Source organism: Acomys minous (genome assembly GCF_964271855.1).
Source record: "Acomys minous genome assembly, chromosome: 13".
NCBI classification, from domain to species: domain Eukaryota; kingdom Metazoa; phylum Chordata; class Mammalia; order Rodentia; family Muridae; genus Acomys; species Acomys minous.
Genome location: NC_140495.1, coordinates 90,417,309 through 90,441,587, shown reverse-complemented (window position 1 = coordinate 90,441,587; position 24,279 = coordinate 90,417,309). Strand labels below are relative to the sequence as shown.

At 47.3% G+C, this 24,279-nt stretch overlaps 1 protein-coding gene across 1 annotated transcript in view; it reads left to right on the top strand.

Annotated features, from left to right (window-relative positions):
- STOX1 (storkhead box 1) overlaps nt 1-24,279 on the top strand; it is a 64,320-nt gene that overhangs the window by 18,697 nt on the left and 21,344 nt on the right. Inside the window, exon 2 of the mRNA XM_084751932.1 lies at nt 22,498-22,650. Coding sequence (XP_084608058.1) covers nt 22,498-22,650 — 153 coding nt within the window. The remainder of the gene's footprint in view (nt 1-22,497; nt 22,651-24,279) is intronic.

Sequence of the window (24,279 nt, the reverse complement as noted above, 5' to 3'; positions counted from 1 at the left end):
TGGGTGGATCTAACCTTATATTGCCATCATCTCTGTTCCCAGCCAACACCTGTGAAGCTCTAGCCTGAGAGAAATCCCTCCCTTTGAGTTAGGAACTTTTGGTCTCAGTTACATCAAAGTGACTAAAGCATATAGATGGGATTGGAGGGAGGAAGCGAGAGCTGGAGCAGAGTCTGTGTGGGACAGGTCAGAGGTCAGTTGCCACAGATTCGTTCTTCCGTCCCAAGGTTTAGTAAACCTTCTTCCTCCTCCTCCTCTTCTTCCTCTTCTTCCCCCTCTTCCTCCTCTTTTTCCTCCTCTTCCTTCTTCTCTTCTTCCTCTTCCTCCTCCTCCTCCTCCTTTTTCTCCTCCTCTTCCTCTTCTCTTTCTTCTTTTTTCTCCCCAAGACAGGATTTCTCTGTAGCCCTGGCTGTCCTGGAACTTGATCTGTAGACCAGGCTGGCCTCAAACTCAGAGATCCCCATGCCTCTGCCTCCTGTGTGTGGGGATTAATGGCATGCGCCCCCACCACCTAGCAAGTAAACATCTTTGAATATGTTTTAATTCTGGCATATACCTATAGAGGAATTTCCAGAAACTTAAATTTTTAATTTTTTTATTTATTTACTATGGCGGGGGGTGGGTGGGTGGGTGAATGTACATGCCAAGGCATTTGACTCATGGAGGTCAGAGGACAATTTGTGGTAGTTTTTTTCCACCATGTGGGTTCTGGGCATATACGCAGGTCAGCAGGCTTGGGGGCAAGTGCCTTCACCTGCCCAGCCATTTAATGTCGTCCCCTGCAACCCCCCCCACCCCCCAGTTTATAGGTAATATAAATGGTTATGTGTGTTTTAATGGATTTCTACCAGATTTGTTTTGCTGAGGAGTGGGGCCCTTGGCTTTCTTACACTGATACTCTGGAAATGGAACCAAGTTAGTTACTATACAAATTTCCTAGGGTGACACTGTGAACAACAGATGGAAACTGCTCTTAAGGAGGTGGCTGGATGTGGCTTCACACAGGAAAGACAAGCCACTTTCTCAGCTTATACACAGAACAAAGGCTATTGCTTCTTCCCTTCCTAAATGGGGGTAGGGGATGGAGGTGCGGGGTGGGGTGGGGCAGGGAGAGAGGGTTGGGGAAGACACCTTTGCTGTTAGGAGACCAGATGAGAAGGCTCTGGATTCTTTCTATACCTCTTTGGAATGTAAATACATCTCTCCAGAGGTCAGACTTCCTCCCGCTCTTTGACCTAGAGCGGTTTCTGAGCCTCCTGTTCTCTGGCAGTGTAAACACACACCTTTAGAGCTTGGGAGTCCTGTGGAGTCCTCCATCTATGCAGCAGAGTTTTCCAAGGATCTAGGAACTCAGGTTTCTGACAGATGTATTAAGGGTTGTCTAACTTTGCAGAAACACAAAGCTCGTTTGTCTGCGGCACACAATTGTGTCCCTTGGGTTTCTCCACAGTTGACTGCTGTTAAGTTTCTCACAATAAGCCACTTTGTTGGCCTTTTTTTGGGGGGGGGAGGGGGGACAGGGTCTCACTATGTATCCCTGAGCTCCCTATTATAGACCGGACTGTCTTTGGATTTATAGAGATCTGCCTGTCTTCCTCCATTGGCTGTTTTGTTCTGATCTGGTCAATAGATGCTAGGATCTAATCAGCTGTGGGTTAGTCTTAGATGGCACCTACCCAGCTAGTGCCTGCAAAACTCCAGAGGCAGGATGGCATTAACTGTACTGCCATAGTATCAGCCAGCCTCACTCCAAGACATCTATTTCTAGTCATTTCAACAAATTTCATTTACTATATAGAGTTACCTTTAAAACCTGTAATGCAACTGTCCTGAATAGTTTTATGTCAACTTGACACATGCTAAAGTCATCTGAGAGGAGGAAACTTCAACTGTGAGTGGGGCCATCCCTGGGCTGATGGTCCTGGGCTCTATAAGAAAGCAGGCTGAGCAAGCCAATAGAGCAAGCCACTAAGCAGCACCCCTCCATGGCCTCTGCATCAGTTCCTGCCTCCAGGTTCCTGCTCTGGCTACCTTTAATGATGTACTACAGTGTAGAAGTATAAGCCAAACAAACCGTTGCCCCCACCCCAACCTATTTTTTGATCATGGTGTTTTGTCGCAGCAATAGAAACCCTAATTAAGACAGGAACTAAATGAATTACTATACAAATAATGTGGCGCTCCCTGCCTTTAATCCCATCACCTGGGAGGCAGAGGCAGGTGGATCTCTGTGTGTTCCAGGGCAGTCTGGTCTACACAATGAACTCAGAGTGTCAGCTAAAGCTGCATGGAGTGTGTCTGCCTCAAGACAAAACAAAAGCCTGTGGCTTCCCCAAGTTACTTGATTAACCTACGTCAAGACATACTCTTTATCGCTGAATGGTATGCTGATAGCTTGTGCAGATTCTACTCTGACATACAAGGAAAAATTTGCAGCAAATTCTTTCATGCAATAGGCTAATGAGTTGAAGCCAACCTTAGTGCCTTCTAGGCTGAGCAGTCATGACCAGCAGAAATGAGCAACATTTAAACCCTTTCCTGTGCAGTATTGCTCACTGTTGGACACTGTCCATGGTGCACACCACAAGCCGCTTGGTCTTTCAGGGTTTTCATACATGCGGCAGTGTTTCTGATTACTGCCTAGGTACCATCCAGGCAGTACTGCCTAGGTACCAACCTTTTAGCTCCCTTTGACCACAACACACAGTCTAACCATGATGTTTGATCTGCAGTGGGCAGAGCGTGCTAAGCATGTCGGCATCAGAGAGGACCCCCTAAACCCCTCAACCCCCTCAACGTGACTTTGCTTCACAAAGAATTTTAGGATTAGTCAGTATGCAGCAAAGTTGGGCTTATTAAGCAGAGACACAGAGCTGGGCGTGGTGGCGCACACCTTTAATCCCAGAACCCGAGAGGGAGAGGCAGGCAGATTGCTGTGAGTTTGAGGCCAGCCTGGTCTTCAGAGTGAGTCCAGGAAAGACAAGACTACACAGAGAAACCCTGTCTTGAAAAACCAAAAACAAACCTACAAGAAGACCATCAGGGCTGGTGGATCTGTACCCAAGCAGGGTCTGCTCAAACTACTGCACCAACCAAGGACAATGCAGGCAGTAAACCCAGACCCCCTATTCAGATCTAACCAATGGACAACATATTCTCCACAGTTGTGTGGAGAGTGGGCACTGACTCTGACATGAACTCTGGTGACCCCTGTTTGACCACTTCCCCTTGGTGGAGAGGTCGGGTAGCACTCAGCAGGCTACCAGGATGAGACCTGATAGGCTGTGATCATATGGTGAGGGAGGAGGTCTGTCACAGAGCTAGGGAAGGGGAATAGGGTGAAAGGAGGAGGGAAGAGGGAACAGAAAGATACAAGTGAGGAGATAACAATTGAGATGTAATCTGAATAAATTACTTAAATTAAAAAAAAAAACCAAAACAAAAAAAAAAAAAACACACAAAAAACAGAGATAGAAGCAAGACATAAGTGTGTGCTGAGAGCTAAACACAGGATTTTGGGGCCTTGGAACATTGCTCAAAAAGATATAATTTACAATCAGATTCAAGGATTAAGTGACGTTTAAAAAATATGTTTTACACACACACACACACACACACACACACACACACACACACACACACACACGTTATCTCAGGGGTGTGGCTTGGTTGGAAGAATGCTTGCCGAAAATGAATGAAGTCCTCAATTCATAAACCAGGTGAGGTGGCACATGGCTGTGGTCCCAGCAGTGGGAAGGTAAAGGCAGGAGGATGTGGAGTTCAAGGTCATCCTTGGCTACATACGGAACTCAAGGGTAGCCTAGGCTACAAGAGACCTTATCTCAAACCCAAACAAACCTGAGAAATACTGAACAACAGACTTGTGCTATTGTTGAAAGCCTTATTGTTGAAAGTCCTGCTGCCTCAGCCTCCCAAGCAGGAACCTTATACCACATCCAGCTAGCTCACCCTAAAGAATTTCCTTTTGTAAGTGACGCTGTAGGGTGGTTTAGGCATGAGAGAGGACTGCCAATACAGTTCAAAGGTCACATCGATTCTGGCTCTAAACAAGTATGGGCTCTGTTGGCTCTTTGCACTCTTTTTTAAAATATTTTATTTAATTTTAATTTATGTGCATTGGTGTGAGGGTGACAGATCTTGGAGCCACGGACAGCTGCCATGTGGGTGCTGGGAATTGAACCCGGGTCCTTTGGAAGAACAGTCAGTGCCCTTAACCGCTGAGCCATCTTTCCAGCCCTGACTCTTCGCACTCTTGAGTCACCTTCAGAAGCTGTCGGTAATCAGCGCGTGATCTCCAGCCATATTGGACTTATTTGACTCCCCATCGAGTGAAGGGCTTCTTTCCTTTCCCACAATTCCTTAGTTTTCCTTTGTCTTTGCTGCTGCCTTAGGAGGAAGGGCGGTTGCAGTGGGGTGGGGGTGGGGCCGTGGCGGCAAGGTCCTGTATATTCTGTCTGGAAGGGCTCCAGGAGCAGATTCTAAAACACAGATCAGTGACCCCTACCTACCACTAGAGGTGTAACGCGTCCCTGGCTTTTTGTACTCTTTGCAGTGTGTGACATCACAGCTCTCTCCAGATCTATGTATAGAAGGGTTGCTTATGGGCTGCAGGCTTTCCTCAGACCTTCCCCCTCCTCCTCTTTCCCCCCCCCCCCCAGACAGAGTTTCTCTGTGTAGCCTTGGCTATCCCAGACTCACTTTCTAGACCAGGCTGGCCTCCAACTCACAGTGATACGCCTGCCTCTGCCTCCCAAATGCTGGGCCCCGAGTTCCCAGTCTCTTCTGGGTTGCCCTTTGTCCTGTGAGTCCTCTTGGGGTATAAGGACAACTCAGTCCTTTCCTGTGTAGACCATCTCAATATGGCTTGGGAGTATGAGACACATGTTGGGTGTTTTGCTCCTCAGGGTGTATTTCAAATACCAGAGAATGTTCTTCCAGAGCCTTTTACTGTTGTTTGGCTTTTTGTTTTGTTTTTCTTAAGATTTTAAAAAATTTATTATGTATACAATGTTTTGCCTGCGTGTACAACTGTAAGCCAGAAGAGGGAACCAAATCTCATTATAGACGGCTGTGAGCCACCATGTATGTGGTTGCTGGGAATTGAACTCAGGACCTTTGGAAGAGCAGGCAGTGCTCTTAACTGCTGAGCCATCTCTCCAGCCCTTGTTTTTTGCTTTGGTAACAGTGTCTCTCTCTTTAGCCCTGCCTGCTCTGGAACTCACTATGTAGACTAGGTTGGCCTCAAACTCACAAAGATTTGTCTGCCTCTGCCTCCTAAGTGCTGGGATTAAAGGCTTTTCAAAGTCTTAAGCTCAGCATTACTCAGTGTTTTCCTTTTTTTTTTTTAAATTTTATATGCATTTGTATTTTGCCTGTACGTGTGTCTGTGTCAGGGTGTTGGGTCCCCTGGAACTGGAATTACAGTTGTGGGCCCATCATGTGGGTGCTGAGAATTGAACCTGAGTCCTTTGGAAGAACAGTCAGTGCTTTTGTTTGTTTGTTTTTTGTTTTGTTTTTCAAGACGGTTTCTCTGTGTAGCCCTGGTTGTCCTGGAACTAGCCCTAGGGACCAAAGTGGCCTCAAACTCACAGAGATCCACGTGCCTCTGTCTTTCCAGTGCTTGGATTAAAGGTGTGTGCCACCACTGCCCCTATGCAGTCAGTATGCTTAACCACTGAGCCATCTCTCCAGCCCCTACTCTGTCTTTTTGATTAGAAAAAAAAATTTTTTTTCTGTGTATGAGTATTTTGCCTGCAGGTATTTCTGTGCAACACTGTGCATGCCCGGTGTCCACAGAGGCCAGGGAAAAAAAAAAGTGCCAGATCCCCTGGAACCGAATTTAAACACAGTTGTGAACCACCATGTGGGTACTGGGAATTGAACCCAGGTCGTCTAGAAGAGCAGCCAGTTCCCTTAACAGCAGGCCCATCTCTTCTGTCCTATTCCCTATGTTTTTAAATTGTGCAGCAAAAATGTCACTTTTTTTGGTCACTGACAAGGGTCAACAACACAGAGGCCTTTGGATACATCTACCAACATCCCTGATGTTGTGCCAAAATGACCACATAGCTCTGTAAAGTGGCAGCTTTCAGATACTCGGTGGCTTTTTGGATATGCATAGCCCCACTAGTATAGGCTATTTCCTATAGTGCTGCTAAGGGGAATACAAGGATTTGAACCTCTTCATTTGCATGATTTTGTGGCTCAAACATTTTCTCAGAAAGAGAGAGCTACTTCGGGTTCTGAGCCCCGAGAACAGAATTCTGAGTTTGTAGCACTCTGTTGAAGTACCCTTCTGTTACCCTCTGCCCATCCATCATGACCTTCAGTGCGGAAATGTGATCCAGTGATAGGGACACTGATGATAATAAATTGCCTTCCTGAGGTGCGCCACTGTGCCAAGAAGGCGAGTGCTTGGAGTCATAATGGCATCAGACTGTTCAGTGACCTCTGCCAGAAGCAGAAAAGGCACAAATTACCAAACCCCACAAGTTAGAAAGGCCAAACACAGAAAGTCAATAGCAAGGACATTTGCCCCATGGGAGACCTGAGTCCCAAATCAGTCTGCCCAGAGGGCAGAGACACAACTCTTGCCTGTTCTACCTTGCTTGCCTGGCGGCCTCTGCTAAAATTCCCAGCAGGCTCAATCCTCAGTGCCTTATGAGAGGACAGCCCTTTCAGTGGGTGGCTGTGCACCACCCAGACAGATTCCTAGTGGTCACCAGCATTCACAGCAGTGGAGCATCCTTCACCAGTCTCAGAGTCTGAGTCCCGCTCACTGAACAGGAAAGTTTGTCTGTTTCAGCTTTGCAGAGCTAAGACTTTACCACACAGGCATCCATGTGCTTGGCATCTTGGCTCTGCAATCTTGTCCCTGCTCTAGACGTGGCTACTAGTTCACCTTGGTTCCCTCTGGACTTCGCACGAGAGAGCAACACTGGAAGTTGGCCTTGAAGGATTTCTGGGTCTCCTGGACAGTGCAAGAGACCTGGCTCACAGCCATGCCAGTCTTTCCATGGGGCCAGACCAGTTCGCATGAGTATTGCCTAGGTCCCACTACGCACCCACGGGGCTTTGTCTCTTTTCTCATAAACCACTTGGCAAAACAAGACATCGTCCTTCTCCCCACTATAACTTGGGCTTTATTCATTTTGATCTGAACGCAGAGGGCGTTGTGGATCAGAAACAGGCTTCTTATGGTTTCCTTAGTGAGAGAAAATAGTATGTAAGTAATCACACTTGCGGAGGCATCCTCTTACCCTAAGGCTTACCCCGGGAGTGGCCGGATAAAGTCCAGATAGAAAACCCTCCAGTTTGAGTAGTCAGGCTCACAGGGAGGGAGGGAGAAAATGGGTTTTCTCTGACCTCATGAAGGATAAAGAGGCCACTGCTTTCAGTTCTAAAAGGAGGGAGGAAAAGAAACCTTTGATATTTAGAGACAGGATGCAAAAGCCCTGCCTTCTCTCTCTAACCTTTTGGAATATAAACGTATCTCTCCAGGAGTCACATCTGCTTTGGTGGCCCTAAAGTCCCCAGACTCACTTTTCCTTGAAATGTGAATACATGTTTTGAGTTTGGAAATCTCACCAGGGACTCTCCCTAGAGGGTTGTAAAATAAGCTGAGCATCCTATGCCTTCTGGAACATTCTAGAAAGGCCAACTCTTCAAAGATCAGGCTCTTAGTACCAAATATTTTCATCCGTGTTGAAAACAGGATGAAAGCAAGAGTCATGCCCCTGCAGTTGTGCTGCTCTGGCTTGCCTCAGAGCCTTGGCTTAGATCTGCTGTGCCTGAGCTGGGCTGCCAGCTAAGGCCTGAGGAAGTGATGGAGGGACCCAGACACAGGGTCAATAGTATGAAGATGAGCTATTTAGGTGGGGAGCCCTGGGGGAGCGGCTAGTTTGTTAGTGCAGCACGTGGGTCTTAGGTGCCACAACAAGACAAAGAATGGGCCCAATAGAAGTGGTGGGGTTGGAAGCAAGCAGACTTTTAAAAGATGTTGAACTCCTCCTCTGGGCTAGAACTCATCAAGAAAGAGTTTATTTTGGAAGAGAGTTAGAGACCCAGGTCTCAAAGAGGTCAGGTAAATGTTGATGGACTGTAGAGATTCTGCCAGGATACAGTCTCTCTCCTTCCCTGCCCCGCCCCCCCATCCCCACCCCTCTGGATGCTCCCAGGGCACTAAGAACAGTGGAAGCCACTGACCTCCAGTGGTCCCTTTTAACACTTCTCATCACATTTGATGTTTTTCAATGATGACCTTGAGGGAACAGACTGAAGTGTGTTGAGGTGGCTGAGCAAACACTTGCCACTTTCCTCCCAGAGGGGACGGGATCGGTGGGGAGGGGGGTCCAGACAGGTGGGTGTTCTCAGTTCAGATGCTTAGATGAAGATGGAGCACAAAACAGTCTTAGTCTGTGCTCAAGGGAACCTGCAGTCTTGAAAAACTGCACTTTTTATGTCTTTAAAACATACAAATTTCGACAAAAAAGCCTCATTACCATGGCTCCCTGGAGTCATGTGAATCCTCAATAAAATCCTCCTCAGCAGATCACTGGGAGGCTCACCACGCTAAGTGCTACAGTCACACGCAGAATTCTGCCTCCTCTGACTGTCCTCCGCCCTGTCTCCATAGAGGAGCTCTGCCACACAGCACAGTGGCTGCCTTTCCACAGCCTGGACACCTGGATTCTAGCCCCGCTCCTAGGCGTAGAGGGTGATACCGCCATTGGGCCAATTGGAAGAGTTTTCACTAGTCAGTTTATGCTAGCTCTGCGTACGCCGAGGTAACCCCCTCATAGTCTTGCAGACCTTCATCACTGATGGATTATCAAGAACAGCCATGTGCCTGGGACCTAGCATGTAAGACGTCAGACAGTTAGAAGAGAGCACGGACCAGACTTCCCTAACCTTAGCACTCGAGCTTTTGAAGGCCATAAGGCCATTGCTCCTGGGGATTTTTCCAAACTTAAATAAAGTAGCTAATATGAGAAAGAGGAAGGCAGATAGGATGGATAGCATCTTTAGAGATTATAGGTCTAACAGGGAATTATTGTCTACCCTATCTGATAGGGAGACAGGGGAGACATTGCAGCAGCTGTCACTGAAGAAGGACGGACAGTCAGAGCAAAAATCTGATGGCCTCAAAGGCATTTGGACCTCAGGCTCTTCTAAACATGGGATCCCCTGAAGTGGGTCTCTCTCAGACTCTGCTTGGCATGCTGAAGACACAGTGTTGACTCATTTATATAATTACATTTTAAAATTGAAAAGTTATTATTTTATGTGTATGGCTGTTTTGCCTGCATGTATGTCTGTGTACCGGACATGCACAGTACTGGCTGAGGGCAAAAAGAGGGTGTCAAAGCCCTTGAAGTTGACTTTACAGGTAGCTGTGAGCCAACATGTGCTAGGAATTGAGCCACGGCTCTCTGCAAGAGCAGCCAGTGCTTTTAGCCACCGAGCCATCTCTAGCCTTTGTCTTTAAAGTTTTCATGGTCTAGAAATACTTCTTGGTGAGACTACATTAATAGGAATTGCTTTCCCAGAATAGCTTTATTTATTTGTTTGTTTAGTTTTTTGAAACAGAGTTCCTCTGTACAACCCTGGCCATCCTGGAACTAGCTCTGCAGAACAGGCTGGCCTTGAACTCACAGAAAATCTGCCTGCCTCTGCCTCCCGAGTGCTGCAACACCATGCCCGAGTTGGCTTTCGTCTTTTAAAAATCTCAGAGGCCAGAAGAGTCTGTATTCAGTTTGAAAGCACCTGGGGTTGGGCAGACAATCTGGACAATGTGTGTGTGGCCACCGATACAGAACCCAACGGTGCTTTCCACATTGAACCACCGTGGTGCAGAGACCAGCAAAGAAAGTGGCCAGCAGGTGGCGCTGCCTCACAGAAGGGAAGATGGGACATGGCGCCTGTGAGCCACCCTGGCTTCTTTATTGTCTTGGGTGACCGCGTGGAGCAGACAAGGAGCTCTCTGCAAGGCTTTTGGTGGACCTCGAGCGTGCGTAGAGTCTGGAGGGAGAGGTAGCGCCGTGTTTTTCTCATGAGGCAAAGTGCAGCCCTTCCCAGCTCCTGTCACCACAGAGCCCAGACCTCATTGTAACAGAGGGTCCTGCCCCTGGGCATAACCTACACCCAGGCAAACCCAGCCACAGAGACTTGGGGAGTCAGGGAGTCAGGGAGAATCCAGGCTCATTCAGGAGCCAGGCAACTTCCTTTGACAAGACTTTCCTCCCTCCTGAAGTACAAGTGACGTTAGATGTATTTGCCCCCCTGTCCTGGGGGGTAGTGCATTGCCTCTCAGGGCTATAATTCTAGATAGCCATTTCCCATGATTTCTACATGCAGCAAGGAAATCTCTTCCAGAAGAGTTTTACCAATTCTTGCCAAACTTGCAAGTTTGCTAGTTGAAGGCACAGCTTTTTCTGCCTCTCGTAGCGTCTGTTGCTCAGCTTGGACATCAGTAGCCGGAGGTTTCTTCTATAGACAGCAGCTGAAAGGGCTAATGAAGTGTTCGATAAGGTCAAACCCAGAGGCTCGAGTCTAGCCCTTGGCACACACTGCTTACAGCAGAAACCACGAAGAGGCAACTCATGCAGGTGGTCCTTGAGTGGGGAGCTTTGGGTTGAAGGAGAGTTTTGTTGTGGGATTTTAGAAAGCCATTCCCCCCACCCCCCAGCCAAATGACTTGTACAGAGGGTAGATTGGCTTCCTACAACAAGAGGCTTAGAGGTCGGTAGGCTGGCATAAAGCACAGCCCAGCCAGGCTGCCCCAAACCTGGGCGTTCTTGTCTGTCTGCTCTCCACTTTGCCTTCTTGAGTGGGTGGTTGTTTGACCTCCAATTTATTTTCTCCTAGTCATGAGACAGCTGCATCTACCTAAGATCCGAGCAGGGGTGTGTGTGATAGCACACACCTGTAATCACAGTACTCAGGAGGCAGAGGCAGGAGGACCAGGGACTCAAAGCCAGCCAGGGTTACCCGAGACCCTATCTGAAAACAAAGTAAAAATCCAAGCAGGAAGAAAGAATAAAGGGTGTAAGAGTCTTTAGATCTCCTTGGCCAAACTCACGTCACAGGTCTGCAGGTTTTAAGTGCCACTAAGGATGGAGTATAGACCTCTCTTGGGTCCACATTACAGACTGACAGTGAGTGGGGACTTGGGAACGTATTGAATGAGCCAATAAAATACCGGTCTGCGGAAGTACATCTCACAAAAATAAAAGGCCAGCTTGTACAGCCTGACGTCTTTCCTTTCAGGTAACCATGCCATGGTCAGGACTGGTGCCTCGTCAAAAGGCTCTGGGAACTGGAAAAAGTCAGGATTGACCAAGAGATAGCATTTGTGTACTTAAGTAATGTGCTGTAGGAAGAAGAAGAAAAAACAACACCCCGGGGTGCCAATGATGCTGTGAAACAAGGGCTGGTCAGGTGAAATGGCCCTAATTTGGGAAGAAAAGGTAAAGACTATAGAATTGATGAAGAGCTGACATATGTCAGCCTTATTTCAGTACTGTCAAATATTGGCCCAGGGAGTGTCTTCCAGTAGATAACTGTGTTTTTTTTTTTTTTGCCGAACAGTTGAGATCACCCAGGAAATGAAAGTGAAGGATGTGAGGCCATGGCTGCTTCCCATGCTGTCTTTGGTACCCAAAACCCAACAGGAATGTGTCTGCTTCTTTTTTCATTCATGATAGTCCTTCTCGGGCATCTCCAAATGTCCCGAGGAGAGCACTGGGGTGGGATGCTGTAGCCCTCCCATTGGCCTACAGTCTCCTCCCTCCACTGTTCCTTCCTACACTCAAAAGTTCCCTGAGGGCAAGTACTGTGTCCCGTTTGCTGTAGTTCATAGGCAGCTGGCACATAATAGGTACTCAATAAATAATCTGCCGGGTAAGGAAGGTGTGGTCTTGGCCCCTGTGCTGACTGCAGTGGCTACACCCTGCATCTCAGAGATGTTCATGAAGGACGATGTATCCCCAGCTTCTGGGATCTAGGAACATTGAGATAGTGGCACAGCATTTAAGTTAGCCTTCAAGGGCAGTGTGAGAAGACTGCCACATAGGGATGAGTGGAGAAAACAGGCTCCAGGGTTTGGAAAAGAGGCCCGAGATCATAGAATGCAGTGTCATGGATGGAGGTTTCAGCTGGTCGCTGCTGCACAAAAAGGGTATGCCAGACCTCTCCTGGGGTTAGGATCCCGACCACAACAGCTCCTTCTGGCCAGGAGCTGTTGAGCTAAGTCAGCCAGGCCGTTCTTCACGGAAGCCCTTTAACCGTTGTCATTGAGATTCCAAGTGGCACCATGGGACACTTTTTCTTTTCTTAATATTATTGGGAGGAAGGGGTGCATGCCATAGTGCATGTGTGGAGGATAACTTTGTGGGGTCTGTTCTCTGCTTCTGAAGTTCCAGACATTGAATTCAACCCACCAGATGCATTTGAGCAGCAAATGCCTTATCCAGTGAGCCATCTTTCTGGCCCAGGACTTTTCTTTAAAAAGATTAAAAAAATCCTGGCAGGTGTAGTAGTGCACACCTTTAATCCCAGCACTTCAAGCCAGAGACAAGAGGACCCCTGAACCAGCTTAGTCTACATAGTGAGTTCCAAGACATCCAGGGTTAGAGAGTCTGACTTTAAAAGAATGTAACCTTTAAAAAGAGAAAGATTTAATTTTATGTGCATTGGTATGACGGTGTCAGATCCCCTGGAACTGGAGTTACAGAATTGTGAGCTGCCATGTGGGTGCTGGGAATTGAATCTGGATTCTCTGGGAGAGCAGCAAGTGCTCTTAACTGCTGAGCCATCTCTCCTTCCCCTTAATCTTTATTTTTATTTTATGCATACGGGCATTTGCCTCCTGTGTATCTGTACCATGTACATGCAATGCACCTAGATGCCAGAAGGGGGTAGCAGATCTCTTGAAACTTTAGTTACAGATGGTTGTGAGCTGTCATGTGGCCACTGGGAATCAAACTGGTTCTCTGCACTTGAACTTTGCCAAGAATCAAAACAACAGCAGCAACACACACACAAGCAGGTCTTCTGGGGAAACAACCAATGCTCGTAACTGCTGAGCCATCTCTTCAGCCCCAACAGCCTTTCCCCTTAGATTTCACATAATGAATGTTCTACAAAACAGTTTGAAAAGTGCTAATCTATCAAGTCCCACACGTATAATAAGCAAGTGAGAAGACCAGAGAAAAGCTGTAGTCACTTGGGGTCACACAGCAGACTCAGATTAGAATCCCAGAGCCCTGGTTGGAGTGTTTCATTGCATCCTCCAGTGGGACTCATTTTAAATGTGAGGACTAAGCAGATAGAAAAGACAGCATTTAATAAAAGTTATGTGGACCTTTTATTATTCAAATAACAATTTGGCACTAGATTGTCTTTCACAGTTATTACAATGTTATTTTTGAGACCGTGTTTTATTTTTAAGGTACATTTACTTATTTCATATGTGCATCTATGTGTGTACACATGTGGGTGTGCTTGGGGCCACACAGCATGAATATGAAAGGTCAGAGGACAACTTGTAGGAGTCGGTTCTCTCTTTCCACCCTGTGGCGCTGAGGGAATAAAACTCAGGTTGTCAGTCCTGGTGGCAAGCACCTTAGCCTGCTGAGCATCTTGCTGGTCCCAGTGATATTTTCTATTCATAATCATGACGAACAGCAATGAGAGCTGGGTTAAAGGAGAGCTGCTTTGCCCTGTGTGGCCTCCAGGACCTCTTGGGGAAAAAGCATCACCTCAGGATCTGTCCCAGGCTTGCCTCGAAAGCCAGGTTATGCGCACATTTTGGGGAGATAAATGTAGGAACTGGGGCACTTTATAAAGAGTTTTATTATTTTAATTCTTTAAAAAATTTTAAGCTGGGTGCACCCCTGTAATCCCAGCACTTGGGAGGCAGAGGCAGGCAGATCATTGTGAGTTCGAGGCCAGCCTGGTCTACAAAGCAAGTCTAGGACAGCCAAGGCTACATAGAGAAACCCTGTCTCAAAAAAACCAAAAAACAAACAAAACCAATTTAGATGTATATTGTGTTTTGCTTGTAGGCATGTCTGTGTACCATTTGCATGCCCAGTGCCCTCAGCAGCCAGAAGAGGGTACATGATCTTCAGGAACTGGAGTGAGATGGTTGTGAGCTGTCAGGTAGGTGCTAGGAATTGAACCTGAGTCTTCTGGAAGAACAGCAAGCGCTCTTAACCACTGAGACCTGTCTATAGCCCAAATTTACAGCCCCCTCCCCTTAGCTGGTTGTCCCTACACCAGAGATGATGGGGAGAATGGTCCACCAAAGACCCCTACATCCTGTACCCTAGAACCTTGCATGGCAGGGGATTTTACAGACGTGAGGGACTCTCCATTTGAGAGACTGCTGTGCATTACTGAGATGCGCTCGGTCTAATAAGAATTCTTTAAAAACAAGAGAAATGTCTCCAACTAGTAGCAGAAGTGATACAATCTGAAAACAAATTAAAGAGAATGGAGGTGTCTAGGTAAGAGACCAGACTGAAAGCTGGGCATGGTGGCACATACCAGGAAGACCAGGAGTTCTAGGCCAGCCTTGGCTAGATAGCAAGTTTGGGGGCAGCATGGCCTATATAAGATCTTGTCTCAAGGTACTTTTTTAAAGAAATAGCCTAGACCAACCAACACTTACTTTGAGTTTGGCTCTGAGACCCAGAGCAAGAAGAATTAAAACACTCAAGACTTCTGGTCTCTAGAATGTGTGGTGATAACCCCCAGGTTCCTCTGGGTAGCCTTGGCTGTCCTGGACTCGCTCTGTAGACCAGGCTGGCCTCAAACTCACTTGAGATCTGCCTGCCTCTGCCTCCTTGAGTGCTAGGATTAAAGGTGTGTGCCACCACTGCCTGTGTTTGTGGTCTCCTCTCTCTCTCTCTCTCTCTCTCTCTCTCTCTCTCTCTCTCTCTCTCTCTCTTTCTCTCTCGTGTACGCGTGCGAGCGGTCCTGAGTCTGGATTCCAAGGCCTTGTGAATGGTCTACACACGCTCGACCACTAAGTTATTGCCTGAGCTCTTGGGGTTTTTTTGTTGTTGTTTTGGATACAGGCCTGACTATGTAATGTAGTCTGGCCTTGACCTCTGTGCCTCCTAGAATGCTTTAGCGCTCATACAAGGCTTGTTACAGTGCTTACGGGCTAGTTGGTGCTAGCCTTGATGGTAGGTACATCAGTTAGCCTGGCTGCCTTCTGAGGGCCAGCTGGTTTGAGCTTCTAGCATCTTTTCCTCTTGGTGGAAACCTCTGTGTCTCTATTGGAAATGAAGATGACATGGGAAAGATGGGAGAGGAGAGGCCTGCAAAAAATAAAAGGATGGCGGTGGCTACAGGGGGCAAAGCTAGAGCCCAAGAGGCACTGAGTAAGGCCTCCTGCCTTTCCCTGGCTTTCTGCCATCATTTGTCTAAGGCGTCGATTGTCTATCACTCAACTGGCATTCAATATTTGTACATACATCACTTGAAGGCTGGTGACCCATGTGCCATACATACTCTGTGTTTGCAGCACCCCAGACGGGTGTGTTTCTCTGTAGCTTATCCTCTAGCCTGCTGCCAGATTGGTCCATTATGTGGCCAAGCAGTCCCCAGGCTGGGCATGGGCCTGTAAGGCAGTTGGTGCCACAGGGTCACCTGAGGCATGGTTAGGGGCAACGTCAGCCCCTGCAGAAATCTTCCACTAGAGCCTGTGCGGGAGCTGGTTTAACCATATTGGCGTCACTCTGGTCAAGTCTATGGCCAGGGCCACTTGCTTTGCTGTGGAGGAGGAAGAGAAGGCTGATGGGTCCTGGATGCCTAGGATGTCAGGAGTAACCCTTTGGAGCTGGGAATGCTGCTCAGTTGGTAGAATGCTTGCTTTGTGTGCCTGAATCCTTGGGTGTGGCAGTGCACGCCTGTGATGCTTGCATTTGGGAGGCAGAGGGATCAGGAATTCAGGGCCACCCTTGGCTACATATCAAGATTGAAAGCATTCTGGGACACATGAAACCTTGCCCGCCCCGCCCCACCTCCACCAAGATAGGGCTGGCATTGACCTTAGATCTGCCTGCCTCTACTTCCTGAGTGCTGGGATTAAAGCTGTGCACCACCATTGCCTGGTAATCCTTTCTGTTTTGGTTACACTAAATTACCAGCTGTTCTGCACCGCCAAGGCGCCTCGTCAGTGCTGGCGTCACCAGGCTATGAGGGAAATCAATCCTTCAGGAGCAGACTTGACCCTTCCTTCAGTTTGATGTTGAACCAGTTCACACAAGACCAGTGAGACACTTTATAAGATGGAATAAATATGGACTGGGAGAAAAAAAATAATCTGGGAGGCGTCCCCTACATCATGGAGCAGATCCATTGAGTTTGGCCCTCCTGGGTCCTAGTGCATTACTGACGCTGGGTTTGAAATCCTTGGAAAGAAACTTCTGCTGTTCTAGACCCTGACCTCCTGCACCCAGAAAGAGGTGAACTGAATCAGCTGAACTCTGAGCCACGCCCCCCCCCCAACCCGAACCCCCTTCTTCAATAGAGAAGTTCAGTGGACTCCGCTGTCAGACTTGAACTTACAGAGAAGCCCTCACGGATATGGGAAGCTAACTCCTTCTGTGCTCTACTGCAGACTCTCCATCGGTCCCCGCTTAACCACCTCCTGCTGGCTCTGGGACACAGGGACTTATAGCAAGAGAAGAGCCCGGGTGTGCGGTGTCAACTCTGAAGGCTCCAGAATTGCGACAGTCAAGAGCTGACTGGCTGTCATGGCTGGAGCCCAGGATAAAACGGCTGTCCGTCATCGTCAACTTGACCCCCTCCCCCAGTGGATGTTGTCCCCCCTTTCACCAAATTCCCATTTCTTTCCAATTAAAACACTTGCCTGACAGTAAACACTCTAGTCTTGGGTGTTTTGTTGAGATTTGGTCTCACGTGTCCCAGGCTTTCCTTGAACTTGCTATGTATCAGAGGATGACCTTGAAATCGCCCTGCCCTGCCCCCCCCCACACCCCCAATGCTGGGACTATAGGTATGAATCATCCTGAACCCAGGGCTTCCTACATACCAGGCAAGGTACACCCCCTAACCTTCAGTTGCTCTTTCTGAAACCACTAAGGCAAAGCACCCCTATACCCCGGATCTGCTGTACTGTGCTTGAGAAAGCGTTTTCCCTTCATTGCAGATGCTCTGCTGCTTAGATCTATGCCAGCTCTGAACCCTGTCATTATTTGGTTTGTAGATGTGAAGTGTTTGTGTTCTTTTTTTTTTTTTTTTTCCCTACTCAACTGACAGGGAAAGACAGAGAGGGCTTGCTTTTGTGGGACTGAGACCTTTCTTGATCTTATTTCCATTCAGATTGATTTCCCCCCCCCCACACACACAACCTATTTGAAGTTATAATACGGCAGACCTAATCATTCATGTAAAGCCACCGAGCTTTGTGCATAGGCCGTTATCTCCGATGAGGAGCATGTTGTTACAAAAAGGCTGGTTGGGCTTGCTTGCTTGCTTTTTAAAATCAGGTCAGGATTAATTTTAAGGTTAAAAAAAAAAAGATGGTGGATAAAAGAACAGCTTGAAATCAGCAGCTCTTCTTGGGTTACTCTGAGCAAACATCCTCTTTTATTAAACCCGAGTGTATCTGCAGGCTGTTTTGTCTGCCTTCTGCTGGCATCTCTAATGCACTTGGAAGCGGCCTTTCCCACCGCGGGATTCAATGCGAGGCCCCAAAGAGATGGGCTCGGATTTCCTGAATCCAGGTAATTAGCTGAGGTCTGGTGGCTCCGTTAAACCATCTGAATGTCAATGATGCATGGGTTCTTGGCTGAGTGCCTAGTACTGTGTCACCCACCGGCACCCCTGTGCAGGGCCCAAATGCTCTTGAGAGGTTTGTGTTAAACGTGAAGAATTCTGATGCGTGTTACATAGAATTTAACGCTGTGAAAAACTTGTATGGGCAACACAGGAACGCTCTGATGTGAATGCTTTCCAAATCTCAAGAATACTTTCCTCTGTTGTGCATATGTGCTAGCGCTGTGTCTGGTGAACCTTAAAAGCCAAGTTGTAACTCCCCAGATTAAAACTTGTAACCTCCCAGATTAAACTTAACAGTGCGGGCATTGATGGCTCATTTGTGTAGCCCCGGAACTCCAGGGATGGAGGTGGGGAGGGTAGTGCCAGCCTGGATTTCCTTTCAAGGCCTTGGATTCATTTTAAGTTAATTAAGAAAAAAATTTAGAGCCTGGCACTTGGGAGGCAGAGGCAGGAGAATCTCTGTGAGTTTGAGGCCAGCCTGGTCTATAAAATGTGAGTCCAGGACAGCCAGGGCTACACAGAGAAACTCAGAAAAATACACCCAACTCCTAAGTGTTAGGTTGTTTGTTTGGTTTGTTTTTTGATGTGGTCATGGGGACTTTGATGAGGATTGCATTGATTCTTGTATTGGGCATTTTTCTTGATGGCTTGCACCTGAGGCTTATGGGGCTGGGCCTATCTGTCCTCACAGAGAACCTCTGCTTTTCCTCTTTGATGAGATCTCCTCTTGTGTTGGATTGTTTTTGTTTGTTTGTTTTTTTTAGATTTATGTATTTTAGGTGTATGAATGTTTTGCCTACACGCATGTGCATATGCACCACATGAGTGCCAGGGGGTCCATGGAAGTCAGAAAGCATTGGATCCACTGGGACTTGAGTTACAGGTGGTTGTGAGCTACCAGGTGGGTACTGGGAACCAAGCCCTGGTCTTTCGAATGAGTAACAAGTAACAGCACTCCAGCCCCTCGTGCTGTATTGTTAAGCAGCTGTCATCCACTCCAAGAGCAAGTCACGTGTTCTCAGCCCCTGGCCCTCCCCACCTTCAACAACTCAGCTCTGTGGCTTTCCAAGGCTTTAGGCACCAGGGAGCGAGGACTAACATCTTCATGTAAAGCAGTGGTTCTCAGCCTTCCTAATGCTGCGACTCTATAATACAGTTCATGTTGTAGTGACCTCCAGCCATAAAATAATAACAACAATTATTATTGTTGTTGTTGTTCGGGACAGGGTTTTTCTGTGTGTAGCCTTGGCTGTCCTGGACTCGCTCTGTGGACCAGGCTGGCCTCGAACTCACAGTGACCCGTCTGACTCTGCCTCCCAAGTGCTGGGATTATAGGCATGCGCCACGGTGCCTGGCTTTCATAAAATTATTTTTGTTGCTAGTTCATAACACTGTAATGTTGCTACTTTTATTTATTGTAATATAATTCCCTGATATTAACCTCTGTGAAAGGCCCCCAAGAGGTTAAGACCCACAGATTGGGAACCACTGGTGTGAAGCCCTTCCTCAGCAGACCGCTTCTAGTCACTTTTCTGTTGTTTTTTTGAGGCAGAGTTTCTCTGTGTAGCCTTGGCTGTCCCGGGACTCACTCTGTCTACCAGGCTGGCTTGGAACTCACAGAGATCCATCTTCCTCTGCCTCCCAAGTGCTGGGATTAAAGGCCTAAAGATGTCTAATATCTAGTCACCATTTGAAGGTTGCCAGCTCCAAGGATTGGCCTTACTCAGTGCTTCTGCCTTGGCAGGTGAACGGCTGAGCCCCATCACTCGCCGGTTGGCATCCATCTACATGCGTGTGGGATACATAGACTTTGCCTTACAATGATCTCTTTTCATTTCCCCTCAAAGTGAACTTTCCAGATGTGATCATTTGAAAACTTGTTCTTTGCTTTCATTGTGACTTTAAAATTAAGAGCACTGTTTGCTCTTCCAGAGGCCCAGCGTTCAATTCTCAGCAACCACATGGTGGCTCACAACCATCTATAATGAGATCTGATGACCTTTTCTGGTCTGCAGGTGAACATTCAGATAGAGCACCTAAAATAAAAATTTTAAAAACCCAAACTTTGCAGCTGGGTACTCAGGGGAGGCAGAGTCGTGGATACCTGTGAGTTCAAGGCCAGCTTGGTGTATGGTCTACAAAGCAAGACCAGGACAGCCAAAGCTATACAGAGAAACTCTGTCTCGAAAAACAAAACAAAACAAAACAACAAACAAAAAAGCTAGTTCCTTGCAGACCCTAACCCCCACAAAAGGTGTCAAAAGCTGGCTCTTTGAAGAAAACATATCAAAGGTGCCCTGGAGACAAGCCCCAGTAAGTGTCCTGAGAGTGGCTCCTGCTATTCAGGTACCCTTAGTTAAAAAACTCAGAGGTTGGAAGGTTTGGCGAATGCACTCCCCCATTTCTCCTCTCTTAGCTCCCTGTCCTTGTCTTTCTTTTATCATTAAGCTTAGTGAATTAAAGTCTAGTTCCTTTTTTTAAAAATATTTTTTCAAGATTTATTTATTATGTATACAGTGCTTGCCTGCATGACAGAAAAGGGCATTAGATCACATTATAGATGGTTATAAGCCACCATGTGGTTGCTGGGGATTGAACTCAGGACCTCTGGATGAGCAGACAGTGCTCTTAACTGCTGAGCCATCTCTCCAGCCCCCCTAAAGTCTAGTTCTTTGACTCTTGAATGTCTTTATTTTAATTAAATGCGGTTGGTTACCTGGCCTTTTACAAGGCAGAGGCTCCGATCCCCCTCTGGACGGGACTAGAATTCCTGTTGTCTCAACCCCAGCTGAGTGTGGCTGCCCTGTGTTCCCTCCCTGCACAGAAGGCCTTCTTTGTGACCGGTTCTCAGGACCGAGCCCTCTTCAGCTAGCCTCCAGAAGGCTGAAGAAAACTCTGTGACCAGATTCTCAGCCCAGCCTCCCGGAGAAAGAAACCCACAACACTCCCAACCCCCTTCCCCCTCCCTTTCTCCTCAGAGAAGGGAGGTCTCCTCCCAGGGACCAACCCTGGCACATCAAGTCACAGCAGAACTAAGTGCATCCTCTCCCACTGAGGCCAGACAGGGCAGCCCAGCTTGAGGAAAGGGATCCAAAGGCAGGCGACAGTCAGAGACGGCCCCCACTCAGGCTCTAGTTGTCAGAAGACTCTGGATGACCAAGCTGCATATCTGCTACATATGTGTAGGGGGCTAAGATCCAGCCCATGCATACTCTTTGGTTGGTGGTTAAGTCTCTGGGAGCCCCCATAGGTCCAGCTTAGTTGACTCTGTAGGTCTTGTGGTGTCCTTGACCCCTCTGGGCCCCTTAATCCTTTCTCCCACAAGACTCCGAGCTTGGCCTGTTGTTTGTCTGTGGGTCTCTACATCTGTTTCCAATAGCTGCTGGATGAAACCTCTCAGAAGACAGATATGCTAGGCTCCTGTCTGCAAGCATAGCACAGTATCAATAATAGTATCAGGAGGCCGGACATGGGGGCGCATGCATTTAATCCCAGCACTCGGGAGGCAGAGGCAGGAGGATTACTATGAGTTTGAGGCCAGCCTGGTCTACAAAGTGAATCCAGGACAACCAAGGCTACACAGAGAAACCCTGCCTCAAAAACATAATAATAATAATAATAATAATAATAATAATAATAATAATAATAATAATAATAATAATAATATCATCAGGGGTTGGCTCTTTTCCATGGGATGGGACTCAAGTTGGGCCAGTCATTGGCTGACCATTCCCTCAATCTCTGCCTTATCTTTATTCCTATTATTTCTAGTAGGCAAGCCAAATTTTGGGTGGAAGGTTTTATGGGTTGTGTTGGTGTTCCTCTCCCTCCACTGGAAGTCCCACCTGGCTACAGGAGGTGGTAACTTCAGGCTCCATATCCCCTGTTGATAGGAGTCTCAGCTAGGGTCACCCCCCAAAGACTCCTGGGAACCTCCTCACATTAGTTTATTCTTAGTGTATATAAAGTACCTTGAGATGAGCCTAAGGCCTAACCTAAGGACATGAACATGGATGCCCTACCAGTGGTCTATATCCACTTTTGTTTTTGAGATGGAGTCTCAAGTAGCCCAGGCTGGCCTCAAACTCATTACATATTCAGGGCTAACCTTGAACTTGTGATGCTCCACCCTCCATGTCTCCAGAGCTAGGATTACAGGTGTGAACCACCATGCTCCTTATGCCATATTGGTCCTTGAACCCTGGGGTCTTGTGAATACTAGGTAAGCCCTTTACAAACTGAGCTCCATCTACAGCCCTGAATGTTATCAACTGTTATCTTTAGTGCACAGAACTCTACATACACTACTAGCTCATCCACTGCCTGATACCTTGCAGGAGTAAGCATAGTTTATCTACACCTGAGGTGCAAATGATGCTGTACTTTGGACCAGGGCTTCCCAGCTGCTATGGACGTATGCTTTTGAAAAATGTGAACCGCTGGATAGCAATGTCTGACCTCTGACAGACATCAGAGAGAGACTGTGACATGAACCTTCTTTGCCTTCTACAGTTTCTACCATTGAACACACACCCTGTTAACGCAGTCTGAGCAGGTCCACCAGCCCCTCAGTCTTTGAACTGTTCTCCGTCCACTAATTCCCAATGGTTCATGCTACAGCAGATCTATCACCTACTCTGTTTTTGACCTCCGATCCAGGTGATGTCCTCCCGGTGCAAATGAGTCCCATAGCCCAGTGTCGCTTTGTGCCCTTGGCTGAAGTTCTTTGCTGCGCTATAGCTGATATGAACACAGCTCAAGCGGCTGTCACTCAGGAATCACTCTCTGAGCACTTGATGAAACATTACCCAGGTAACCAGTTTTCACCACCTGTATTCATTCCATTGTGTTTGGTTTCTATTTATAAACAAACTTTTTTATTTTTTATTTTTTGGTTATTTTTTGAGACAGGGTTTCTGTGTGTAGCCTTGGCTTGTATATTCTTTATATAGCTCTCGTTAGATTTTTTTTTCCATATTTGTTTATCAAAAATACTTTCTCAAGGTATAGTTTTTGTGTTTTTTGTTTTGTTTTCAGTGTTGGGGATTAAACCCAGGCAATTGTTTTCCTACTGAATCTTCAAATTTTAAGTTGATTTATATCTGGTGATAGTCAGTGGGGGACGCTGTTGTTAAGGTGGAAACCTGGCGTTTCTGGGTAGCCCCTGAGCTCAGTACAAGACGATGAACTTCTTTCTCTGCTGGGTCCCCTCTTGGACTGCTCTAGGCCACCCCAGATTCTCTTAAGGAGAGGCACATAGCCTTTTCCTGATAAGAAACTTGTTCAGTGTGCACTTGGGAATTCCTGGAAACACCTACCCTATGCCAATGAGGTGCCTTGGTGTCTTGGCGGTCAACCAATGACCTTTGACCATACCTGGAGTCCCCCTGCCCCCCCCCACCCCCCCACTCTCCCCATCCCCAACCCATAGGATAATTAAGTACTGCTTTCCCTCTCATGATAAAGCTCTGTTGTTAAATGTAGATGAAGTAGCTGGGTGTGGTGGCGCACGCCTTTAATCCCAGCACTCAGGAGACAAAGGCAGGTGGATCGCTGTGAGTTCGAGGCCAGCCTGGTCTACACAGTGAGTCTAGCATAGCCAAGGCTACACAGAGAAACCCTATCTTGAAAAACTAAAGCAACCAACCAAACAACAAAAAACCAGACTCCTTTCCTTGCGAACACCACATTCAAAGTAGCACTTGGCCTCATCTGTCACACGGTGACGAAGCCTTAGCAAGCTGCAACACAGCGGATAACACAATCTTCAACACCACGTATGTGACAACCTTCCAAGGATCTACACCTCCCAACATAGAACTAGATGGAAAAAGCTGTTGATGTCAAGGGAGGAGCCACGCGGCTCATTGCAGGCGAATTAGACACTAGGTCCCTGACATGACTCTTGGAACTGGGAAAGGATACTATCCTAGCTGGGAAGGCCTTCATTGGGCAGGTTAAGCTAACTGCTGCCTATGCAGAATTGCACGCATATCTAACAGTGCGGTCATTTGTGGACAGAGGCGTCTCTGACGGGTCCCACGTTGCCCGGAGTAGGATCAGAGATCAGAGCATTCAGGTCTTCTGAAACAGACCTTAAGAAAGCACTGGTGAAGAGCTCTTTTCCTGTGTGAAAGTACTTAAGCTGGATGACAATGAGAGACTGAGTCCTGCGAGCTTTCCAAATCTGTGCCAACTAGCAAACTCTAGAAAAACTGAACGGGATTTTTAAGGACTGTAAGTCCATTAAAGAAGGCTTCTCAAGACTTACAGACTTTGAAGAGGGAGAAGCTGTTAGCAAACCACTGAAGCCTGGGCGGGCGAGGAATTAGTGCTGGGGACAGAGAAGCATGTACTTATTTTTAATTTTTTTTGTTTTTGTTTTTTTTCAAGACAGGGTTTCTCTGTGTAGCCTTGGTTGTCCTAGATTCATTTTGTAGA